This window comes from Lissotriton helveticus, chromosome 3_2 (genome assembly GCF_964261635.1).
Source record: "Lissotriton helveticus chromosome 3_2, aLisHel1.1, whole genome shotgun sequence".
In the NCBI taxonomy this organism is placed as follows: Eukaryota; Metazoa; Chordata; class Amphibia; order Caudata; family Salamandridae; genus Lissotriton; species Lissotriton helveticus.
The window spans coordinates 42,722,785-42,748,394 of NC_136062.1; the positions used below are offsets into that span (position 1 = coordinate 42,722,785).

General features: G+C 46.9%; 1 protein-coding gene across 2 annotated transcripts in view; it reads left to right on the forward strand.

Moving 5' to 3' along the window:
- Nucleotides 1-25,610, forward strand: part of COPS2 (COP9 signalosome subunit 2) — a 441,002-nt gene that overhangs the window by 324,476 nt on the left and 90,916 nt on the right. For both annotated transcript variants that reach the window (XM_078684793.1, XM_078684794.1), the window contains exon 11: nt 1,069-1,151. In XM_078684793.1, coding sequence (XP_078540919.1) covers nt 1,069-1,151 — 83 coding nt within the window. The remainder of the gene's footprint in view (nt 1-1,068; nt 1,152-25,610) is intronic.

The following is a 25,610-nucleotide window of genomic DNA, read 5'->3' on the forward strand; positions in this document are numbered from 1 at the left end:
TCAGGGAGGGTTATCCTTAAGGGATAGTTGGGGGGGGGGGGGGGGGTTTAGAGTTCAGGACAGAGTAACTTCAAGGGGTAGAAAGGGATTTTCAGGTAAGGGTAGCATTAAGGGGTACTTTGGGGCTGCTAAGGTATATTTAGTCAAATAAAATAATGCATGTAATAAACTTTTAGAATTCAAAATTTTTCAAATAGTCATAGATAATAACGGAGAACATGACATTACCTCGACAATTTCAATTCTACTTTAATGTTTTAAAAGTAACCTTTACTGCTTACACTTCTGGGAGACTGAACATGTGTAGTTTACAATATTTTCAAAGGTGTCTTGGATGTTGCCTCTTGATGGCAGTATTGTACTGTCTAGATCATGGGAGACTCTCATAGTAGATGATTTGAAGCATATTCAATATTAGTGACTTTCAGTTGAACAACCTAATAGCATTTTTTCAACACCTCAACATCTAACTTTTTACGTCTGCACAGAATCTGAAGGCCAAGATAGACTAAACAGACTTTTTATTTTAAATTTCTCTGAATACCTCTAATGTTTAGCCCACCAGATATTTAACATCTTTGCTGTTTTACTCCATCTGATCGGGCCAATAGTCCCAATAGAATCAAATTGGGAGTAACAATACAGAAATCTACCTGAGTATCCACCTTCAATGTTATCAGCATTGATATGGCACAAGAAGGCGCTGCACTGTACTTGAAGCCTAATCTGTGAATGTACTATAATATTAAATTGCATTGCTTGATTTGCAGAGATATCTAGCTATAAGGAGACCAGGGCTTACAACAAATTTGACTAATGTTAAAAAATGTCATCAAATTGTATCCCCCTTACATGTACCCCCATAACAAATTAGATTTATTTTTCTAATCCCTAAGAAATATTTTTTCTCCCACTTCATTAACTTATCTGGAGTCCTGGTCATTCTGTTAAATTCTCTGATGAGTAGTTGGGTCCTTGAGAAATGTCTTGAATCTTTGACGTAACTTTAAAATGGATAGCCTCCTAATTTATGAAGAGTTTGATTGTTTCTTTTTTTTTCTTTTTCAGAGCTTTTGCGGAACATCAGAACACAAGTGCTAATAAAGTTAATTAAGCCTTACACAAGAATACATATTCCTTTTATTTCGAAGGTATTTCATGCTAAAATATCAGCCACACATTTTGATACAGAGCTTTAACTAATGTGCTTTGTTTTATTATTTTTTGACTGTTCAGCTTACCTTGCCAGTTGCATCATATGGCTGGCTGCCTTTTGGTCACACAAGCATGTCTCTTGTTTGAAACTCAACCCTCCAGCGTCTTCATCCTGCCATGAAGCGGGTTCCAGGCCTTGTAAAATTGGTTACAAGCATCTTCCTGCAATTAACATAGGTTGTCCTCAGTTTCTCCAAGGTCCCCAAACGCATACTAATTGACATGGATCCTGTGAACTGGTCAGCTACCTCTCTCATACTGACCTTTTCAGTCCTCTTGGTTTTTAGACATTCTAGAGGTTATTTCCCACAGCAGGGAGACAGCTGTCACCAGAAGGGTTTGGGCAAACCTTCTGCTGGCCAGATAAGGAGTCTAACTTTCCCAGTTAATCAAATCCGGTCCTAGAGGGCAAGGGTCCAAACTGGGGTGGCGTAGTTGGCAAAAGAACAATGGATTTAAGCAGATCTTTTGACTGGGGGAGAATGTTTGCATTGTCAGCATTCCGTCCATCATTTGTTTGCTCTAACACTTTTCGCCCTAAGTGGGATGGGTATACCCAGACATGGGTCCCGTGCTCACTGTGCCACTGGATTCAAGCTAGCCTGGCTGAAGAAGGGTCGCATACCCTGAAACCGGCCCCAGGATGCTTGTTTCCGGTCCAGGGAGGACCAGGCCTGGCAGTTCGGACTGGACTGTTCCCATGAGGCACAAGGTCGAGACTGATTTGCATATGGCCAAACTGGGGTGGATTTAACTCAGATCTTTTGACTGGGGGAGAATGTTTGCATTGTCAGCATTCCGTCCATCATTTGTTTGCTGTAACAGTATCTATAGGCAGAAAACCCTTCCCCAAGGAAGAAATGAAAAGTCTGTGTGTCTGGATAGACCAAAAGCTTACCATGACTTCCCAAGCCAAGAAATTGTCAGCCATCTGCTTCGGCCTCTTTCCCACCCTCAGGAGAGTACTGAGATGGCAGTCAAATTCCACACATAGAACCACAGTTCAGGGCCTGATTTTGTCTTGCCTTGGCTATTGTAACTCTCAATATCTAGGCAGCCCCACATCTATCCTAAATAGGCTTCCGATGATACAAAATGCAGTAGTCCCCAAGGAGCAAAACATGCTGAAATTTGTCAGTTACGGCTGCAAGAACCTTATTACACTGGCTTCCAGTGAAAAAAAGGATGCAATTTAAAGTGCCCTGCCTGGCCTACAAAGCAGCACACAAGAAAGGTCTACACTTATTGACAATCCATCAGCCTTCATGACTTCTGTGATCTGCCTCTCGGCAACATCTTATTGTCCCCAGCCTTGAAAAGGCTAGAGTCGGAAGACGTTCCTTCTCCATCTTAGTACCTAGGCTATGGAATGCCCTTCCTCTTCAAATTAGGAAAGCAGAATCAGAGCTCTCCTTTAGGAAACTGTTAAAGAACTTTCTATTCAAATAATTAGGTTCCTTCCTTCCTTCCTCCCTCCCTCTGCACAGCGCTGGGAAGCCTTTGTGGGTAGCCATGCGCTTTACAAATCCTAGATAATAGAATAGACTATGCTCTAGAATGAATTCATTCCTAAAAAGAAACAAGTGTTCACTAACAGATGGTAACTAGGCCATCCTCTGCCTGTTGTAGCGATAAGCTGGCATATGGCTTGAGAAAGGTCATTGTGGTGTGAATGAAACTGACCTCTCCTGACTAGTATTTTCTTTCTCATATTCATTCATTTTATAGAGACAGTCAGCACACTTTAAATAAATGCTTATAACATTGAGTCCAACAACTTCAACATACGCAACATCATTAATGCGTTCCTGTTCGGTAACGAAATGGAACAAAGACATTATGAGAAAAGGGAAGTTGAGGGCGAAGGGGCATACCAGGGTTTGAGTACAAAGAGGAAATAGCATCAGAATGGAAACTGGGTTGACCACAACCAGAATGAGTGGTGGACATAAGATAGTGGCAAATAGAGGTTATGGGATGGGATATACATGTACATAGTGGAAGACAGACAAGGTGGTGCTCCACCATTGATACATGTAAACATAATACAAAAAAAGCAGAATTTGATGTGGATTCAAAAAGATAGCCAGCATAAAGAGGTTAGAGATGGGGGTACTAGGGGCAGAAGTAGAAATTCTGAAAAACAGTCTAATGGAAGAATTAAATATGAATTGTAAGAGATAAGGGGAGGAACCAAAAAGATGAAGTAGGAGAATAAATCACTGTGGGCTGCTGTTCGTGACTTTGGTCCCCGTGGATGTGAGGGAAGGACATCGTGGGACTCCAGCGCATTTGCTAGCGCTTGTTACCTTGTGCGGGGAAAGGGGAAAGACCTTTGACAGCTACAGACGCCGAGGGACTGCGAGGTCCAGCAGGCTCTCTGCTGCACAGCTGCTGCCTCTTCCCTCGGCGTTCCCGCCCCCACGCTCGGTCATTTGAAAACCTATCGCGGCCCCTGCTCCGCGGGTGCCGCTCACTGTGGGCTGCTGTTCATGACTTTGGTCCCCGTGGATGTGAGGGAAGGACATCGTGGGACTCCAGCGCATTTGCTAGCGCTTGTTACCTTGTGCGGGGAAAGGGGAAAGACCTTTGACAGCTACAGACGCCGAGGGACTGCGAGATCCAGCAGGCTCTCTGCTGCACAGCTGCTGCCTCTTCCCTCGGCGTTCCCGCCCCCACGCTCGGTCATTTGAAAACCTATTGCGGCCCCCGCTCCGTGGGTGCCGCTCACTGTGGGCTGCTGTTCGTGACTTTGTTCCCCGTGGATGTGAGGGAAGGACATCGTGGGACTCCAGCGCATTTGCTAGCGCTTGTTACCTTGTGCGGGGAAAGGGGAAAGACCTTTGACAGCTACAGACGCCGAGGGACTGCAAGGTCCAGCAGGCTCTCTGCTGCACAGCTGCTGCCTCTTCCCTCGGCGTTCCCGCCCCCACGCCTACAGTGCTTTAATCTCGCTCCTATTCCCGCGACGCGGGACGCGCGCGGGACATTGCCCGGGGCGAAGCCCGGGCAAAGGGCGGGCCCTCTGAGACCCGAGGAGGCCGGGACGGGGCCATCCCCCCTGATTTCGTGATTACATACTAAAATGAGGTAAAGAACACTTGCTTCTCCGTGGAGTATTATCAACTGACTTTGACCCTGACCTAGGTCTTAAACCACAATATGACTTACAAGGGGGATAACACAACAATGCCCACTGAGACCTTACAAACAGTAGTCGCAGACCAAGCGTCCTCGTGGTTAGATGAGTTAAACTTCCTATGCAAAACCACTCACGTTTTAGTGGATTCACCGCCTCCTGTTGAAAGTTTCTGTGCATCACCCGCCACTGTCAGCTTTTTGCAACCCCTCCCATCATCCAATCAAGACAACATTCAAAACACCCAAAGGCTCACCATTCCCGATTCCTCACCCGTTATAAGGAAATGTAATGGGGTCAATAACATGGGGAACCAACCTAAACCCCAAAATTTGTGCTTAAGCCCTTCACTTCCTGCAAGCAACCCCTCCAAGATATCTGAGTCTGTTGAGAAACTAGTTGTCCTACCATCTTCTACACAGGTGGAGTTATTATCCCTTATCGAACAACTGGTCAGCTCTATCATAACACCACTGTAAGATAAAATAAACACACTAGGGGACAGGCTGACGGGATTGGAAGAAACCATTAAGTCCACCAAGTCCACCTTGCCAGCTAACAAAAGTATTATAGCACCCAAACCATCTCCTACTTCGAAAGACCCAAAGCCAACCACGCTAGGCAAAAGGGTCTTAACCCAACCAATAGCCCCCAACGTATCTGTCCCAATACTTTGCAGAACCCCCCCTACACCTACCCTCCCGCAACTGGCTGCCCCTAGAGCACACTATAATAAAGCTACTTCCATCCAACTACCCCCGGAGGCAGCTCCTTTTGTGTGTGTCCTCGCAGGAGTACCAGTACTTCCTCCAGGGAAAACCGAGAGACAACACGACTTGCTGAACAAGGTCAAATTTTGGCTGACCATCAATAGACCCTTGCCACCCAACCTTGTGGGTACAATAACGAGTGTTAGAAGGGTGGGTTGGTTGGGTTCCCTCCAAAAAGATATCATTGGCGACTTAGTGCTTGTAAGATTTAGGCAGAGACAGATTGTCTCGTACTTGCGTACCTGGGCACCCCAAGTGGGAAATAGTCCAATCTCCGTCTGGGATTTGCACGATTTTTACCCCAGAATGTCGTGGTCCCCCACAATCAGTCTAAAGGTAGGGTGTAACATGTTAATGGGCAGAAGTTCTCCTATTCATACCCGTCAAGAATCACTGCTCTATAGTTCCAAGTACTGGAACCCCTAATAAATTGCAGTTTGTTCAAATTCTGACCTGTGTATGGTACGATTTAACCAAGACTCTTACTCCCACGGGTTGGGCAAAAGCTTTTTAACATGTAGATATTATGTATTATTGTATGTATGTTTTATTTACAACTGTTTTAAACTGTATGCTTTTATGATTTTTTGATTCAAAATCGAATAAAGCTATATTGATATTGATATATCATGAAACAAACAAAATAAGGGTAGTCTGCTAATGGAAGAAAAAGTAACTATGGGTGGGTTTTCGAAATGTTAAGTTTTGGAGAAGAGATGTTAGCTACAGAAATATAAACTGAGTATAGCAGCATTGTGGCAACATGACACCCGACTTATAGGATAAAGATGGAGGGTTAGAGGAAAGGAGACCCAAAGAGAAAGGGGTTGAGAAAAGTACTTGTTAAAGTTTCAGATGAAGAGAGCAAGAGATCTTCCAAGATATAACTGCTACTCTTTAGAAGGAAATGGTTGTATGCCCTTTAGGAGGATTGTGAGGGGAGAAGAAAACAAAATCCGAGAATCACCAGCACGGAAGTGGCAGCAAAGTAAAAGTAAAAATAAATAAATCAGAAGGAAATGCGTATATTGAGAACAGAAGATTAGTGTTTGCTTTCCAGCAAAAGGTGTGGATTCCTCATTAATTCAATTTGACTACCTTTGGCACCTTTTTTCTATATCACAGTTGATGGGCGACAGCTAAGACAATGAAATTACTCTGTAATTCCCATTAACGCCAAGATTGCCTGTATCCTGTAGTTTTTGGGTTAATAGCATTTCACAAACTCCAGATTAAAAGTTCAGTACAGCTATCTGAATGAGCCATGATTTTTACAGTACATTTGTCAGAGGATCATACAGCCTGTAAGCCGACTGTCATTTGTTTTTGAATTGTGGATATAAACTATCCTGCTCCATAGTTGGCACAACTCATCCCTAGTCACCATGACCAGTCGACCTCTGGTATGTTCCATCTTAAAAGGTTCTTGTTTTTAATATTTTGACAGTTCTTTGAAACCTTGGTGTTGCAGTAGTCCTATGTGTTACATAATAGTGGGGATCAATCCTGACCACAGCAGTAGCTTTCCCTTGGCCCTAAGGTAGGCAGAGGTATACCAACTTGCCATTGAGAGTGGGATAACAGACAGAAGGTGGTCCACAAATCTCTGCTGTGCTTACCCAGAGAAGGTTCACATTTGGAATGCGATAATAATGTACCTGTCAGGGACCTAAGATTTTAAAGAGAATGGGTTCCACTCATTCACCCTTTACCCCAGTTGAGCATGTTATTTTATAGGGCTTTATTTGAATCCATTTGAATGCAGAGTTTACAATAAAAATATTAGCAGATACTATTACTAAATGTAAAAATTATAAATGAGCAGAAAATAAATATTATTAACCTCTCATACGAAGTTAAATCCATTCCTCTTAATAAATCCTGGTTAATGGTGATTGGCTCTGAAAGATTTGCCAAAGTGAATGTGTACAGTTTTTGTTGCATACCTGAATGCTAACACCCTGGAGCTGAATTCAAGGACAGTATATATTTCTTAGAATGAGTTGGTCCTCAGTCTGTAACCTTGGTAGAAAGTCAAAAAGCTTCCCAAGCAAGCTGACTATGCTGCTTTTATATTCGTTCTCAAAACTATCATGAGAAACATCTCGGCACTATTTGTAATGTAACATGAGCAAATTATTTTACCATTTTGCTCATAAAATCTTTCTGTTCTGGTATCATTACACCATCTATGATATCAGAATATGAATACTAAAAGCACACTATTAAGACTAACTAAGAATATATAACATTGTCATACAAAATTACTCATAAATGCAATGATTTAAGCAAGAGTTTAACATGAGAGACAAACTGTGAGGTTCTTAGGCCCTAAAAGAATGATGGACTGGTGCCCAATATGATGGGCACCAGTACATTCAATAAAACCATACATGGTCCACAGTAGCAGTATTGTATGTGTGAATGATAAAGGCATCCCTATGTCGCCCTTCCGTTTGTGTGTGTGTGTATATGCATAGCTATACTGTAGTGCCCCTTTTTGCATAGTTAACCCCCCACTTTTTGCCTTGCATCTGATGCAAACTGACTTGATGTGCCCTGGGTCCTTGCCAATCAGGCTCCCAGGGCCTGTGTTCTTTTCCAAAAAACTGTACCTTTTTTACCCCCAATTGGCCCTTCTCAGGCCACAGGTAAGCCCTTGTAAAAGGCACCATGGGTACTAGGCGCACTGTGACTAGCCTCTAAGGGCTGCAGCACCTTTTGTGCCACCCTTGGTGGCCCTTTACCTTAACACCTGTAAAACAAAGGGTTCAGGCAGGTCAGGTCAATTACCGCTTTTTCCATTGTTGCCCGGCGTTAGCCGCTTCTCACCCAACTCATGATTACCAAATAAAGAGGCAGGCGCTGGAGACTGGAAGGCAGGAAACAGGAGTTTATTTCCGACGGAACAGAACACGTCAAATCAGACAACAGGGTATCTTCTCGAGGTGCTCTAACAAGTTTCTCTACGGCTCCGTCTTTTATACACAGGTTTATGATGCACAAACATTCCTTATTGCAATAAAGACACTTTGAAGTACAAAAAGGGCATGTTTGGGATCCCAGCTCCAGGCCTATTCCCATACCGGCCGCTCTGATGTTGTTTTCCCCTCCCAAATGTAACATGTGATCGCAATCTGCAGCCGGACATTCCAACAGGACACGAGGGCAGGAGGGGGTAGTCTGATCTAAGGTTGGGCAGGCGATAAGATCACGTTTTGCTATGCGGGGCCGGGGGGGTGTATCCACGAGACCTAGTTTTATGATTTGGGACTGCGTCGAGAGGCCAGGTGTAGCCGGGGGGGGTCATCAGAAGAGAGGAAGGGTGTTCCTGGGAGGAATGCAGGGGTGTCGGTCAGATCTAGGGGTGTGAAGGCCTTCATCAATCACGGCTCCTCTGATGTGAGGCGAGGTCCTACTGTAGGAAGCAATAAACTGCATCTGTTGGGCTAGGTGATGGCCTGGGATCAGGCCGGGCAATCGGGCAGGGAGGAAGAGGTTACCGAAAGGGTCTGTTCTATGGGTGGGATGAAAGAGCGAGGGGGCAGGGGTTCAGCACGGAGGCAGGGTTGTGTTTAGAGGTGCGTTTATGGCCCGCGCAGGAGAAACCGGGGGCTGTCAGGGCGCGGGGGAATACTCGCGAGGCTGGGGAGTGGGGGAGAGAGAGAGACGCAGGCTATTGGCAGTGGGCAGAGAGGTCATGACACAAAAATGGCTACTATCTATGTTCGTGATGGGGCCTAAAAGGGGACAAGATGGCGGGGCCACTGTTTCGTGACTTTCGCTTTACCTTCAACAGTGGCGAGGGTGAACACAAATGAACGCCGCTTATGTACATATACATTGTCATTTTCCACACACCAACACACTACCATTGCAGGCTGCGTGTTTTGATGCAGGGAAGAGTGAAGAGTCGACAGGGCACACATCCCTGTGTTAAAGAACACAGAGAATCTCCCATGAATGATAGACAAAAGAAAAAGGGGAAACATGTTCTATATTGGCGAGTGTTTCCTACATTGGTGGGAAGCACTTAGTGTTTTTTAAATACCCCTCACACACCAAAAGGGCCCTTGGTGTTATGCTTCATCATATGGATCTTCACGTCCCTCTACGGAACGCGGCGTGCTACTAACCAACGAATACGCAGGAGCACTGATGTAATCACTGTGTGGTGTGTGAGGTTTGGTGAGTGGTAGGGTCAGAAGTGAGTGGATGAGTGATTGTTTAAAATGACCTGGCAAGTGAGGACTAAAACCTTTTAATATGCCTCCGTGCTGGTATTGTTAAAAAGGTGTGATGGAGGTTTTATGTGTATTTAATGTACATGACCTCCTATGTGCTTCAACATGTTTCGAAGCGTAAAGCTTCTTATTCAGGACGGGTGCACAGATCCCTACCCTACTCACATGTGACAGACTTCTGCTGTCTCAACATAATTAATATTCTGTGTGGAAATGAGCCAAATGTGCCTATTATTGGAGAAATGGCCTGAAACAAGGTGCTGCCTTCAGTGTCAATTTGCTAAGATGAAGTCAAAAGCCTCACGAACCTACGAGGACGTTGGGCTTACTAGCACCGAGTGTAGAGCTAGTCCCTGCTACCAACGATCCTACCGTGGCATCCCTATGTGCCATCCCTACAACCCACTGCCTGAGGTCTAGGTATTCACCCCTCTGGCACCTGCCCTCAGGGGAGGGTACAGTGGCATGAGCCCTGTATCACTACAGTGTCTAAGTTTATTCTTAGACATTATAAGTGTAGTAAAGCCATAAAGAGTATATGATCTAGGAGTTGGTCATTACAAACTCCTCAGCTCCATAATGGTTTTACTAAAACCTGAGAAGTGTGATAGCAAACTTTTCAGCACATTAAACCAATGCTTATGCCATTGTAAGATTTAATGTCAAATGCCCTCGTAGGGCAACTTGGAGCTGGCCCCTGAAAAACAACCAGCCCTGGTGTAGTACCTGAATGACTGGCCGCCAATTGCCACCGCCAGAAAGGTTTCTGGACCCCTGGGTAGAGAGCCTCTGCTCTCTGGGAGAAACGAAGCCCATCCTGGGCTGAGGCGTAATGCCGCCTATCCCAGGATGGTCTGGGTCCACGAAGGGAGAAGCTACAAAGGCCTGCTGCCTTTGTGAGCAGTCCCTGCCTTTTGCTGCCCCCAGCAACTGGCTCCCCAGTTCTGCAACTCACTTTGGGTGGGAGAATCGGCATAAATACAAGTTAGGAGAAGAGGTGGGCCCACCTTTGCAAACCACACCCCTCGGGTGGGGGAGGGGAGGTGAAGCACACATCTCAGTCTCCTTCATCATGATAATAAGTGGACCCAACCAATCAGGAAGAGTCTCATGACCCCCCTCCCACTGGAGGATGGCATGATAGGGGGTCAGGCCACCCTCCCCAAGGAAGGGACCCATCGGTCACGACCTCCGCACCCCTTTTAACGCCCCTAATCTAGTATTTAGGGGCCATCCTGATTCTTGCCTCCTCAGATTCGAGGAAGGAGTACAGAAGGGCCTTGCTGAACCAGGAAGAAGAGGACTGCTACTGCTTTGGCCCCAGCCCTACCGGCCTGTCTGCCTCCGACCTGCCTACAGCGAAGAACCCGCCATGACCAGCTGCCCCAAGAGCCCCTAGGATCTGCGCTGCACTCACCTTACAGACACCTTCTCCCGTGAGCACCGGATTTGCTCAACAAAGACTCCAAGACCAGAACCCTGATTCCGGTGACTCAGCGATTCTGCACTCTACACCCGGCTCGAGTTTTAGTGGCCCAACACCACATGGAGTTCTCCCTAGCAATCCTGATCTGATGATCCCCAAACTCCCTCAAAACGACGCATGCAGCCTCATCATGAAGGGTCCCACCGACCATGACCGGAGCTGGTAAGAAAACACAATCCCAGAAGACACCCCTGCACCCGACGCCCAATGGCCTTGGTTGGCACAACCAACGGTGTCCAGACATCCCCTAAGAATCCAACTTACCTATCCAGCCAGTGTTCGCCTTCAGGAAGCCTCCCTGTCCGAGTATTCAGCAACTTTGCCGAATCGAAGATCTCAATTGAAATGCACAGGGCCCAACATCTTCTTGGCACCCTGCATTCGGCCGCCCCTGTGCCGATGGTGGGGCAGCTACTGTGCTGATTGTTGGCCCCTGCAGCGCTAACCTTAACCACCAGGAGCTTTCTTCCCACACCGAGTGGCCTGCTCGTAAGCAGTCCCTAACCGGAGGCCCCCTCAGCCCCATTGCAAACATTGGACCCTTGCACTCTGCACCCGGCTGCCCCAGTGCCACAGGTGGTGCAACTAGAGGTCTGTATGTTTCGCGTGAAATCTGATGCCATTTGTTGTCTGGAGGTGCATGTTGCAGCATCTCTGTGTGATTGTCACCATATTTGTGCCTGTGACCTTGGGGAACCTTGGTCTTAACCCCCAAATCTCCCACTTGTAAGACTCTTACTTACCTGTGAAACCAATAACCATTTGTCTCCCTTAGGACCCCATGTCATAAGATTTTGGGCCAAAAATGTTCCAATGTTGATTTATTGTTTTGTTTGGGGAAAACATTAACTTTAAGCCAGGAAACTTCTTACTTACCATGTATTGTTAGATCCTAATATGTGGTATCTAGGTATACTAACCCTAGTACTCCAAGTAATCCTAAAGTAACTGAAAAGTAGTCTAAAAGTAATTATTGTGTAATGTAAACTGCTTATCTGAAAGAAACAAGTTAGTGTTAGATTCCTTACCTTAGAATATCCCCGGGCGTCAGACTGGATCCGGAAAGTTTTGCGTAGCAATACCCTTGCGCGTCGGTAGGCGTCATCTGCGGCTCTGCGGGCGTCGTTGGCGCCGGGATGACGTCAGCGGAGTTCTTAGAAGCCGCCCTCGGCGCGTGGATGTCAGTTCTTCTTTTTTCTGTCCGGCAAGCGCAGATCCGGAAAAAGCAGTACTCTTAGTCATTTTTTGACTAAACTTTTTTGATCCTTTTTGATCACTTTTCGAGTCTTTATGACTGTCGGTGCCGGTAGGTGTGACCGGGTTCAAGCCCTGTACCGACTGCAACCGACTGATGTCGGTTACCGATCCCCACCGCCGGTCCCGCTATTGCCTCGGGGCCGACCACGACGACATGTCGTGCCCCGACTGCCGGGCCCTGACGTCGAAGGCTAGGCGGGAGCGGTCCCGTAAGCGCCTCTAGATCCGGCAGTCAGCCCCGCGCCGCTCACGGTCCCGGTCCAGGAGGGGGTCGAGGGATCGGTCACGGGGCCACAGTCGTCGAAGCTCGGCGAGTCGTCAGCATTCGTCGGGCTCAAAGTCCTCAGGACATCGCTCTTCCAACTCCCCCCAACGCTCGCGCGATGCGGCCGGGGGTTCGGGCGACACAGCCCACGCGGCTCCGCCGGAGACGCAGGCGTTGCGGCCTGCTCCATATCCGCCGGTCCCTGGGCCGAATGCGACGCCGGAGGAGATCGATGCCTTCCATGAGGTCGCTCTTTCCTCCGTCGGGTTCCGCGGCGCCTTCGGGCCCGCGGTCCCGGCTGGGAGCCCAAGCGGGCCGGGTGCTTCGGCCCCGGCGCCCTCGAGGGGGTCTTCGGCGCCGTCGACGACTTTGGTCCCGGCGCCGCAGGGCCGCGCTGGATCCGGGTCGCCGCTGGTCGACCTTACGACCCCGCCGGCATCGACCCCTAGGGTGTCGTCCTCGACCGGCACCCTCCCTGGTCCTTCCCTCGGTCCGGATCCGGCGTCGGGCCGGCGTCGCTCGACGCCGCATTCGACGCTGGCAGAAGAACAATTCTTCTTTGATCCGGCTCCGTCCTTTGCACCTGATTTCAGGAGATGGAGGGAGAGGGTGACTGGCAGGGGTCTGAGGACCCTCTGACACGGGAGTGTCAGTCATTTCAGGACTGGACAGACGAGCTAGGGGAAGCCAGTGGTCTCGAAACTTCGCCTGACACTGGCTTTGTCGCCCCTCTACCGTGGCTACGGAGGAGGGGCTGCTTATAGTGTGGTGCTGACGAGGGCGGCCAAGGCCTTGGCTCTTGAGCTCCCCCGTCACGACTGTGAGGTCTAACATCCTCACTGAGGCCCTTAAACTGCAGGTAAGCTCTTCGGAGCCTCTACTGCCGTTTAATGAGGCTCTCACGGACGTCCTGTTGGGCACCTGGTCCAGGCCCACTACAGTTTCCCCTGTAGATAGGAACGTCGCCAGGCGCCACCGCCCGGCTCCGGGCGACCCTAGCTTTCTGTCCACCCATCCCACCCCGAGAGCCTAGTTATCCAGGCCTCTACTTCCCAGTCCGCATTCCCGACTGCACCTCCAGATCGGGAATCCAAAAGGTATGAACAGTTTGGCAAGAAACTGTTCTCCTCCCTCAGTTTGGGGTTGCGGTCAGTCAACACTGCTTGCCTTTTGGGTCGTTACACCCACTCTCTGTTCGATACGGTTGCGGCCGTGCTGCCGGAGTGCCCGGAGGGGGCACGGGTGAAGCTCGCTCAAGCCCTTGCAGAGGGACGAGACGCAGCGCGGTACTCCATTCGATGTGGGCTGGATACCACGGACTTCCTGGGTAGGGCGATGTCAACGACGGTGGGGGTTCACCGCCACGCCTGGCTGAGGTCCGCCAACTTCTCGGCTGAGGTCCAGAACACCCTCATGGACATGCCGTTCGCTGGCAGCCACCTCTTTGGTGGCAAGGCAGATCATGCACTTGAACGCTTCAAGGACTCCAGGGCTACGGCCAACTCCTTGGGCCTGTCGGGCCAGCGCCAGCAGCATTCTGCCTTTCGCTCTTTTCGTGGCCAAGGAAGGGGCGCCCCTTCACGTCCTGACAGCCAATGGCCGCAGTCTAATATCCAAAAGAACAATGTTCCTTAGGAAAAATTATTTTAACTTGACTTCTCAGTTAGAGGCTTGTCACAATCGTGAACATCAATTTGTTTCAATAGAACATACAAATAGTATTTCATTTGTTTTTATTTTCATTAAATCATATTCATCTTAGATCAAAAGAATATGTATATGCATCATATTTCAGTCCACTTTTGGCAACGTAATGCTGTACTGTTAACCCAGTTTTTTGAATGTACAGTACAAAAAGACACTTTTGCAAACAATATGGACAGTATTTACATCACTCCCATATCTACAATAATTTACATATATTATATACAAACGATTGCGACTCAATCAATGGAACTGCTATTAACAAAAAAGTGTTGTTGCGTCGACGTTTCGGTCTCCTACAATACAATTTAGCGAGACCATCATCAGTACATGGGTTGCACCAGGGACCTATAGTGAGACAATGTAAACAGAAACATAATTCATTCTGTACATACTCTTGAATCCAAAGTTTTTTGATTGTCTGCCCACACCAAACCAAGTGGTGAACATATAAATAAAAAGTGCCAACAGTCTGTGTCGAAGGGACTAAAATGTCCTATTTACAACTGTATATATATAAATATACAAAGTGGCCATGTCCCAATACCCAGTTCCTTGGGAATATTGGGTCGCCCTATTGACTGTTAATATAGCAGTCTAATATCCAGCGCGACGGTGGACGTGGTAACCGCCGTGGCGGTGCCAGGGGACAATAATAATAATAATAATAATACAGAGTTTTATAAAGCGCGAACAGCTACCTCACGAGGAGGTGTCCCGGCGCTATAGCAACAGTGTTGTGCCCGTTTAGGTAGAGAGCTGGAGTTTAACGTGTTGCCTAGCGTGGTTGGGCAAACAGCCAGGTTTTCAGTAATCGCTTGAAACATGCTTCGGATGGAGCCTGTTGGAGAGCAGGGGGTAGCGAGTTCCATAGTGCCGCCACATTGGCCGAGAAGGTTCGTCCACCTAACCTGGCTCTTTTTGCTCTAGGGGCTGTAATGCGTACACTGTTGTTGGATCTAAGGGACCGGGCTTGGGTGTATCTTGGTAGTCTAGCTTTCAGGTAATTTGGGCAGTTGCCGAACAGAGATCTAAAAGCCAGGGTGAGTGCTTTAAATTTTATTCTGCTTGCCACTGGTAACCAGTGAAGGGAAAGGAGATGCGGAGAGTTAGAGTGTTTGTAAGGAATCCTCATTAAAAGTCTCGCAGCCGCATTTTGGACCATTTGGAGTTGTCGTATAAGATACTTTGGTAAGCCCAGATACAAGCCATTGGCGTAATCCAGCCTTGAAGTAACTGTGGCATGGATTACAGTTTTTCGGCAGCTAGTTGGTAAAAATCGGAGAATCTTGCGGAGATTTCTCAATTTGCTCATGCAGCAACCTGCCACTTGCTGGATGTGTGAAGCAAATGACAGCTTGTCGTCCCACCGGACTCCAAGATTTCTTGCTGAGTGGCTAGGCGAGGGGGCGTGTCCCATCTCTGCCGGCCACCATAGTTCAGATGGTGGAGGGGGGCTTTTTCCGAAAAAGATCACCTCTGTCTTGCTGGCATTGAGTTTTAGTTTATTGGTGTTCATCCAGCAGGCCACGTCTTGTAGGCACCCCTTCAGACTCAGAAAGGATGTCTCTGACACCTCTGAATATGGGAACACCAGCTGGGTGTCATCGGCGTATGAAATTGCCTTGATCCCCCAGTTGGCAATTAGCGTGAAGAGTGGAGCAAGGTAAACATTAAATAGGAGTGGGCTCAAGGCCGAACCCTGGGGGACACCACAGCTGAGGGTTTTTGGAGAAGAGGAGACATTCTTTAGAGCCACCTTCTGAGTCCTTTGAGTCAGGTATGATTGTATCCACTCCAAAGCCTGGCTCTGGGTGCCTAGCTTCGCCAGTCGCAGCGAGGCCAGTCCTCATCCACCCCTGCAGCATCTGCCTCAAAGCCTTCCTAGTCCGAGCTTTCAGGCCCATTTGACGCCAGTGGGGGGCAGGGTCCACCATCACCTCCTCCACTGGCGCAACATCACATCGGACAGGTGGGTGCTGAAAATCGTCCAAAGGGGCTACTCCCTCCCCTTCGAGGCGACCCCTCCAGCCATGCAACCACAGTACCACCGCGTGTCGGAGGATCACTTGCAACTTCTGCAAGAGGAAGTATCGGCCCTCCTGGTCAAGGGGGCCATTGAGCGCGTTCCTGGGTCAAAAGTAGGTCGTGGTTGCTATTCCCACTACTTTCTGGTTCCCAAGAAGGGCAAAGGGGGCCGATGCCCTATCTTGGGCCTGCGGAACGTCAACGGCTTCCTCCGGAAGGAGAAGGTCAAGATGCTAACTTTGGCTCAGGTCTTAGCTGCCCTGGACCCCGAAGACTGGCTGGTAGCGTTGGACTTGCGGGACGCTTATTTCCCCATCCCCGTCCTGCCGGCGTTGGCTGCGGTTCACGGTGGGCCACGAGCACTTTCATTTCATCGTGCGCCCCTTTGGCCTTACCAGCGCCCCACAGGTGTTCACGAAAGTGATGGCGGTGGTCGCAGCTCATCTGCGCAGATTAGGGGTGTCAGTCTTCCCCTATCTCAACGACTGGTTGTTGAAGGCGGGCTCGCCCCAGACAGTCGTCCGCCACCTCCAGACTACGCCCGACCTCCTGCACTTGCTGGGGTTTTCTATCAATGTGCTGAAGTCACACCTGTGTCCCTCTCAAAAGCTCCTCTTCATCGGAGCGGTTCTGGATTCGGCGCAGTTTCGGGTTTATCCACCCGAACAGCCGGTTCGGGATATTCAGGCTCTGATTGCGATCTCTCAGCCTTTATCCCGGGTCTCGGTCAGGTTGACGCTGCGGCTTCTGGGCCTGCATCCATCTGGTGCATCACGCCAGGTGGCGGATGCAGGCTCTGCAGTGGGACCTGAAGTTTCAGTGGGCCCAGCATCAGGGCAACCTGTCCGACCACGTCCTGATCTCGGAGGGCACTGCGAGGCAGTTGCAGTGGTGGCTCACGGACCGCGATTGGGTCAGCGGCAGATCCCTCTCCCTACCCCTACCGGAGCACGTAGTTGTGACGGATGCATCACTCCTGGGCTGGGGGGGCCACATGGGAGAGGCAGAGATCAGAGGCCTCTGGTCTCTGGCGGAGTCCCGGCTCCACATCAACTTTTTGGAGCTGCGGGCGATCCGGCTTGCACTGAAGGCATTCCTTCCCTCTGTCCGGGGAAGTGTGGTACAGATGTTCACGGACAACACCACCGCCATGTGGTACTGCAACAAACAGGGTGGGTTGAGGTTGTGGTCACTCTGCCAGTAGGCTCTGCGCCTCTGGCAATGGCTGGAACACCAGGGCATCACCCTGGTGGTTCAACATCTGGCAGGTTCCCTGAACGCCAGGGCGGACAAATTCAGCCGTCGGTGCATGATGGATCACGAATGGCGTCTGAACTCGGACGTGGCGCAAGGTCTCTTTCGGCAGTGGGGAGGAGAGCCTTGGTTAGATTTATTCACCATAGAAGAGAACGCGCAATGTCATCAGTTCTGCGTGTTGGAATTTCCAAGGCGGCACTTGCTCGGCGACGCTTTTCGTCGCGAGTGGAGTTGCGGTCTGTTGTACGCCTTTCCGCCTATACCACTTCTGCCCAGAGTGCTGAAGAAGATCAAGCACAACCAGGGTTAAGTCATTCTTGTGGCTCCTGAATTGGGCACGTAAAGACTGGTATTCCGACCTTCCGAGCATGCCCATCGATCCTTCGATCAGACTGCCCCTTCGGTAGGACCATCTGCCGCAGCAGCAGGGGACGGTCCTCCACCCGAACCTGTCCAGCCTCCACCTCCATGCGTGGAGATTGAGCGGCGGCAGTTGACGCCATTTTACTTGCCTCCTGAAGTCTGTGATGTCATTCTGGCAGCCAGGCGTCCCTCCATGATAACGGTATACGCCTGCAGGTGGAACAGATTTGTGGCATGGTGCACAGCAAAGGCTGTGGATCCCCTTTCTGACCCTCTTTCGGAGGTTCTCCTCTTTGTTCTTTCTCTTGCCCAGCAGGGCTCTGCTCTGGGCACTATCAAAGGCTACCTCTCTGCCATTTCAGCCTTCTTAAGGCTTCCCGATCAGCCTTCTCTTTTCAAGTCCCCTGTTGTAAATAGATTCTTGAAGGGCATCACTCACATGTTTCCTCCTGTTCCTTTCGTGATGCCTCAGTGGGACTTGAAGCTTGTTCTGACTTATTTGATGTGCGCTCCCTTTGAGCCACTTCACAATTGTCCTCTCCGTCTTCTTACTCTTAAGACTGCATTCCTGGTTGCCATCACCTCTGCCAGGAGGATGAGCGAGCTCCAGGCTCTTTCTTCTAAGCCTCCTTTCCTTTCTGTCCATCCGGGCAAAGTTGTCTTAAAAACACGTCCCTCTTTCTTGCCCAAGGTTGTTACAGCCTTCCACATCGGGCAGTCCATCACCTTGCCCACCTTCTTTCCGCATCCCTCAAAAGAGGAAGAGAGGCTTCACCGTCTGGACCCAAAACGTGCGCACTCATTCTATTTGGATCGCACACGCCAAGGTGGACGACCGGTTCTTTTTTGGCTACGTGGGTGCTAAGAAGGGACGGGTGGTGCACAAATGAACAATTTCTTGATGGGTCGTTTTGTGCATTAAAGCCTGTTATTCTCTGGCTAAGAAGGAGCCTCCGGTGGGGCTGCGTGCCCACTCTACTCGAGCCACAGCGGCTACTACTGCCCTGGGTCAGGGCGTCCCCTTGCAGGACATCTGTCCGGCAGCTACGTGGGCCTCGCTGCACGCGTTCGCTAGACACTATTGCCTGGACAGCCAATCCTGGAGAGATGGCTTCTTTGGCCGTTCTGTTCTCCAGGACTTTCTGGTGTGATCATTGGCTCGCAGACCCACCACCGGGGTTGGTATTGCTGGGGTATCTATTCTAAGGTACAGAATCTAACACTAACCTGTTTCTTTCAGATGCACAAGTTACTTACCTTCGGTAACAATATATCTGTAAGAAACAGTAGTTGGTATTAGATTCCTTACTGCCCCACCCATCCTCCCCGTTCTGCGAACCGATATCTAGGGTTAGGGTTCTTTCCTTTGAGGGCCCTAGTTTCATGGCACCAATGTCGGTTTTTATCATAGCTCTGCGTTTCTGGCGCGTAAAAGCTGTGTATAAGAACTGACGTCAGCGCGCGAGGGTGGCGTCTTAAGTACTCCGACGTCATCTCGGCGCCAACGAGGCTGACGACGGACGCGGAGCCGCAGACAACGCCTACCGACACGCACGGGTACTGCTACGCAAAACTTTCCAGATCCAGTCTGAAGCCTGGGGATATTCTAAGGTAAGGAATCTAACACGAACTACTGTTTCTTACAGATATATCATTACCGAAGGTAAGTAACTTGTGCTTTGAATCAATACCATCCTGTAACTATTGCAAATCTAACAGCAACTCCATTTCCTTGTGAAGTCCTGCATTTGAGAGTATATTTTACTTACCTGTGCCGAGTCCTGCTAGGTTCCAAAAAATAAAACATAAGTATACCTTTTTTATACTTACACAATTGGTCTGGATTCAGTCTCTGAGTGTGTGCCTTCAGTCCTGATTGAGTGAATACAATAAATGCTTAACACACCCTCTGGATTGGCCTAACTGCTCGCCCACATTACCACAAAGAGAGCTGTTAGTACTTACTTAATTTAGCCTCTGATATACCTCTGGGTACTACCTGGACTATGTGAACACTATACCCCACTTTGGTATAGTATATACAGAGCCAGCTTCCTACATATACACATACATACATGCAATGGCGGTTGCCTATAGTATTAGGAACACATTTCCATACAAAAAGCGTTTTTGGTTTGCTACGAACTTCGGCACCATATGACGAATCTCAACAAAACTTTCCCAAAAAGTGTTCTTCCACCTCATCTCATCCTGGAAAGTTTCAGGGTGATCTGTCAAGTGATGGCTGGGAAAAAACGTGTGTGGAAGGGGGTTGTTTTAAAACTCGTTTAGCAATTTTCCATAGGTAAATTAGACACTGAGACAAAAGGCTGAACTAAATCAAACCAAATTTGGCAGAGAGCTAAATCTTGGTCCAGAAAGCATGCTTTCTGTGATTTGGGGTAAATCAGTTCAGTAGTTTTAAGATAATTAAGGTTCAAATTTTATGTATACATCACGCCGCGGAGGATCCGACCGGCCTAGAGATAAGATCTGATTAGCTGCGACCACATCAGTAAAGAAGAGATGGCAGACATTTTAGGGCTCAGGGACTCAGTCCCTTCTCCTGAATATAAGGAATAAAAAACATATGGGGAGCGGGGGCAGGATAGGCATAACTCCAAAAATGTGCTACCTCCCACCAGGGGAGCCGGAAGGCCCCCCCCACCCCCCCCCCCCCCCCACCAACTCCCCCATCGAATTGAGATGTGGGTGCCCCAGATGGGCACCAGGGTGCCCACTAAAGTGACCAGCTCTCTCAGTGGGAACTGGCATTGGTCACGGAGGCCCTGGGCCTCCCTTGTTGGCCCCAACAGATTTTAAAAAAGTGGGTGCCCAGGGTAGGCACCAGGGCACCCACCCAAAAAAAAGTGGCTAGCTCCCGCCGGCATCTAGAATGAGAGCTGGCCAGGGAGACAGAAGTGGCCCACTTTGGACTTTCCCCTCACATCCCCCTTCACCACCACCCAAAAAAAAACCTGAAGATGTCCCAGATATGACCAGGACATGTACAAATATTATAATTAACAAAATATATAGAGTATGTAGAATTATAAATGAGAGGCCTCAGCCTCTTATTTAATATTCATTGCTCCACGAAGGAGCACCCCATGATGCCCTTCATGGGCTAAGTTAAATATATGTCCATGCCTAATCTAAGCAGTGGCACCAGTTTAAGTGGTGTGGGGGCTGGATGCAGCAAAGCAGCCTCCTAGTAATTCTTTTTTTTTAAACTTTGTTTCCTAGGGTCTATAAAACATGGAACCAGGAAGAGAAGGTAATTCTTTAAGCATTCCCAAGCTGAAGCTTTTGCTCAAATGCTTGGGAATGCAGAGGTACCTTGTGGTTGGCATAATGGCTGCCTATTGTTGCTTGATGTGTAAAAGAAATACACACACACTTGTTTAATAATGTTTTGATTATACATGTTTTATTTAAATGTTTATTGACAATGACCCCTTGACAAAACTAATAGGATTGCCTTTTATATATTGACAGTGACATACACTAAAAAATAAACCTTAGAAATTCACTGAAAAAACTAAAGGTTAAAATGACGTTACAGTTAAACATTACTTTTTAAACAAAAAAACACTGTTATTCCTCAGTTACAGTTAACTGAAGTACCTATAACTAGAAACCTGAAGTTCCCTTTCCATGCTCCTTATACTCTCATATATTAAAATACTGATGACAAGGACAATGACAGCATTGATATCGTCACTGATGACATCTGAAATTACCAAATGTATGACTATTAATTCCCACTTCCTGCTTAATTTTGACTGTTACAGTTGTGGTCAGACCCTTGCCCTCGCGATGCTTCTCTGTCCATAAGAATAACTGTGCGAGGAAGCAAGGCGTTTCTGCCCCATCATGGAGCCAGACACTGTTTGGATTTTTTCTTTGCATTTCCTGGGTTTTTTTCCCCTTGAAACTACCCACAATTGTCAGGGGAAACAGGTGTGAAAACCATGGGACAACTTAGAAAGCCCTATATTCCTTACAAATAGACATTCTAGATTCTGCCAGTCACCATTTGTTTAGATTGTGCAAGGTTTTCAGAAATTAGCCATTGAAGTGTAAAAAATGAAAGAAAAATCAAGTAGGGAAAAATTGAAATGTGAATCAAGGTTTTCAACTGTAACATTTTGTAGAGAAGGCTGATCCTCCGACGATAATATAGTATTAGGTCTTTCAGACTCTTCAGGTTGCAAAAATGTTAATTGTTTTTAGATTGTTAAAAAACAATACCTAGAGCCAGCAATAGAACCACTGTTGACAAAGTATTTTCACTGTGTACCGTGTATGCTTAACAATGAAAAACTCTAATGATTACAAATTGGGAATGAATGAAAGTGAATGTATTTTCCACCCAAGAGTTTAGGGTAGCGGTCGATTTGAACCACGCACAATTCTAATTTAACGGTAATGTCAGGTAATTGTAAGGAGGTTTTGTGGACACTGACTAACAATAAATCAAATACAAAAAAAATAAGCATTCAATAGATAATCGCTAAAATCCTACTTTCCTGCATCCCCACACTTCTCCTTAACCCCTTAGCTGCTGAGCTGAGGCTACCCTGGGCTGAGCCTTCTTTTTTAATGTGTGGGGCAGTGTGCACTTAAGCCTTTATACTTTTTTTCCACAAAAGGCAACCAGGCCATATTGTTTCCATTTTTCCTACATGCTAAGGATTCTCAAGCTATGTTTGTGGACTCCACAGAAAAAAACTGAGGGAATAGCCAAAATATAGCAAATGTATTCGGGTGGGGGGGGGGGGGGGTGTGAGGAACACTGTGCAAGGCAGCTTTTTATTAAAATGAAAGATGGCATCAGCAAAATGTTTGCTGTATTCACATAACCGTCTTACCAGTTTTCAAGAATAAGCTGAGTTGTAAAAAACAAATGTGTGCGTGTGTTTATATATATATATATATTCCATATATAGTTAGTTGCACTAACTATATATCGCGCACCCGCAATCCACTGCTGATCATGTCATATATTACATCATTCATGACATGGTCAGTGACATCACTGATGACATCACTGATGACATCTCAAATGACATCACTGATGACATCACTGATGACATCTCAAATGACATCACTGATGACATCACTGATGACATCTCAAATGACATCACTGATGACTACATCCAGTGACTGTATAATTCTGTAAAGTTAAAATATGTCTTACATATTGAAGAATGAGTGGATGTATAAGTGTCTTGATGAAGGATTTAGTAGGGGCATGGCTGACTGTATGAGTGACTGATTAAATGTGTCTCACTGAGTGCATGGGTTAGTGACTAAACTGTCTTAATTTGTGCATCATTATGTCTGTTGTTCTGTAAACTGCTGCATGTGTTGATCATTAGCTATATGATTAACTGTATGGGTTATTGATTGGTTGCCCAAGCATTTGTATGGGAGACTGAGTGTGTGTCTGGGTGGCTGGGAGGTGTATGACTCTCTGCATAGATGTGTGAGCAGTTGATTGACTAGATGTATGGGTTCAAAAGTGCATGTGGAAACAGCTGTATGGGCGGTTGACTGTGTGCATGAGTGTATTGGTGAGTGAATGGATATCTCAGTGCTACATGTCAAAGTAAGTACATATGTAAAACACAGTACATGTGAGAGTTGACATATATAAATAACTGTGCATAAGAGCCAGTGAATGTGTGAGTGGCTGTATGGATCATTGTGAACTTGTATCCAGGATTGTATAAGTGAGTAAATATGTTTTAGTATATGTTTGAATAAGTAAGGTGTGTATAACTGTATAGTTGAGGAAATGGAGGTGTGATTGATTCTTTGCATGACTGACTAAGTGTCTGAGTAACTCCATGGATGAGTGACAGTCTATGAGTGTCTGTTTACACTGAGTGTATCTAAGGTTATATTAGAGTCTGAAGAGGTTCATCGTATTATCACATGAATGATGTCATCAGTGATGTGATCAGTAATGTCAAATGAGATGTCATCAGTGATGTCATTTGAGATGTCATCAGTGATGTCATCAGTGGTCATTTGAGATGTCATCAGTGATGTCATCAGTGATGTCACTGACCATGTCATGAATGATGTAATATGTGACATGATCAGCAGTGGATTGCGGGTGCGCGATATATAGTTAGTGCAACTAACTATATATGGAATTTCAATGGTTTTGTGTGAGTAAAATAAGGTTTTTTAAATGCTAATTCCTAACTATATATGGTCTATAACCTATGGTTTTTTCAGTGAATTTTCAAGGTTTTGTAAATGCTAATTCCTAACTATATATGGTCTATAACCTATGGTTTTTTCAGTGAATTTCAATGGTTTTTTAATAGCAAATATCATAAGCTGTCGAATGTCAAGTACGTGGTAAGTGAAAACATTTTCGTGTTTATGCACACTGATCTGCTTTGAATGGTGCCCCCCCCCCTCATTTCTATTACGAGTACTCTCTCTTTGCAGATAGTGAAAGGTAGTTAACGCAGGCCTTTGCCCCCGTTGTAATCCGTCGTGCCTGCTTCTCTCTCCATTTGATTGATTGTTATCCAAGTATTTACTGTTTTAGAATTAGTTCTCTTTGGTTCATTCTCTATTTACAAACAAACACAGAGTCGCAATACTCTGTTTAGTCTTTGCAGATAACGAAAAATCGTGTAAAAAAAAAGAAAAGGAATCGAGCAAAATCAGTAGGCCACTAATGGGATCTCTTTTTGACCTCGCTAAAATAGAAACATTAGGAACAACCCCTCATGACAAATACAAAACTAGTGAGATGAACTGAACTCCACACAATGATGGCTGCAAAACAGCTCGGCTCCGCCACCCACCCCGCCCAAAATAACGATAAAGAGCGGCTGCCATGATTGGTTGCGGAATGGCCACGACGGAGCTACGAAATGGTGCTGCTCTCATGCTAACCCCAGCTTCAGTCTGAAACATCCAGAAACACTGTAGACTACCAATTCGATCAGTTCCGGTAGCGCCCCAATGTAACCCGGTAGAGAAGAACTAGCCCTCCCCTCTTTGACTGATGGTTCTTGTTGCCTGTCCCTTCTGTTGTCATTTAACAGAACTATTTAGGCTGCTGAAAGGGGTTGTGTTCCGACCGCAGGTTGGTGGAGACATTTTGACTATATTCTGTACCTGCGTTGTCGCGTAATGCGTCATATGACGCGCCGCGTTAGCGCATCCGGAAGTCATCCGGGGCGCGCAGCGCGTAACGTAAGCATAACAAGTCATGTGACTTGTTAATAAAACTTTTCATTGGTTCATTTTACTTTTCTTATTGTAATGATGAAAGGCTTGGTCATATGACCTAAAAATTACGCTTTTCATTACTTCCGAACATTATTTTTTCTTAAATATATGTTATAATGTTCCAGGCTAATGTACTTTCCCGGAAATTTTACAACTGTCCTGCAAGTAAAATATATTCTTTTTTCGAGAAAAAGAGCGTTTCTTCGTCCCATGACGGAGCCGTTGAGCAAAAGAGGGTCGACCTGCTGTCTTAGTCGCCGATACGCCTGAATATGAGATTCTTATCGATCACTTTATGTTGCAGGAATAGAAAACACAACAGCCCTTGACCATTTATCTTTACTGCGTTCCTTCGTATTATACCTTTTACCCTTCATGTAATTGGTCTGCTTTATTTCACTTGCCTTTTAATGATTCTAAAACAGTGACTATTATTAAAAACTTTACCAATGTATATACTACTACTATGTTTTCTTTTAAAAACCTTTATTGTGAAAATTTCATTATACAAATACGAGCCTATAACCACGTGGGCCTGCCACGGAGCAAACTGTAATCGTATATGATGAATAGACATTTACACTGTAGAGGAACGTAACGGGCGGGCCATTAGGTT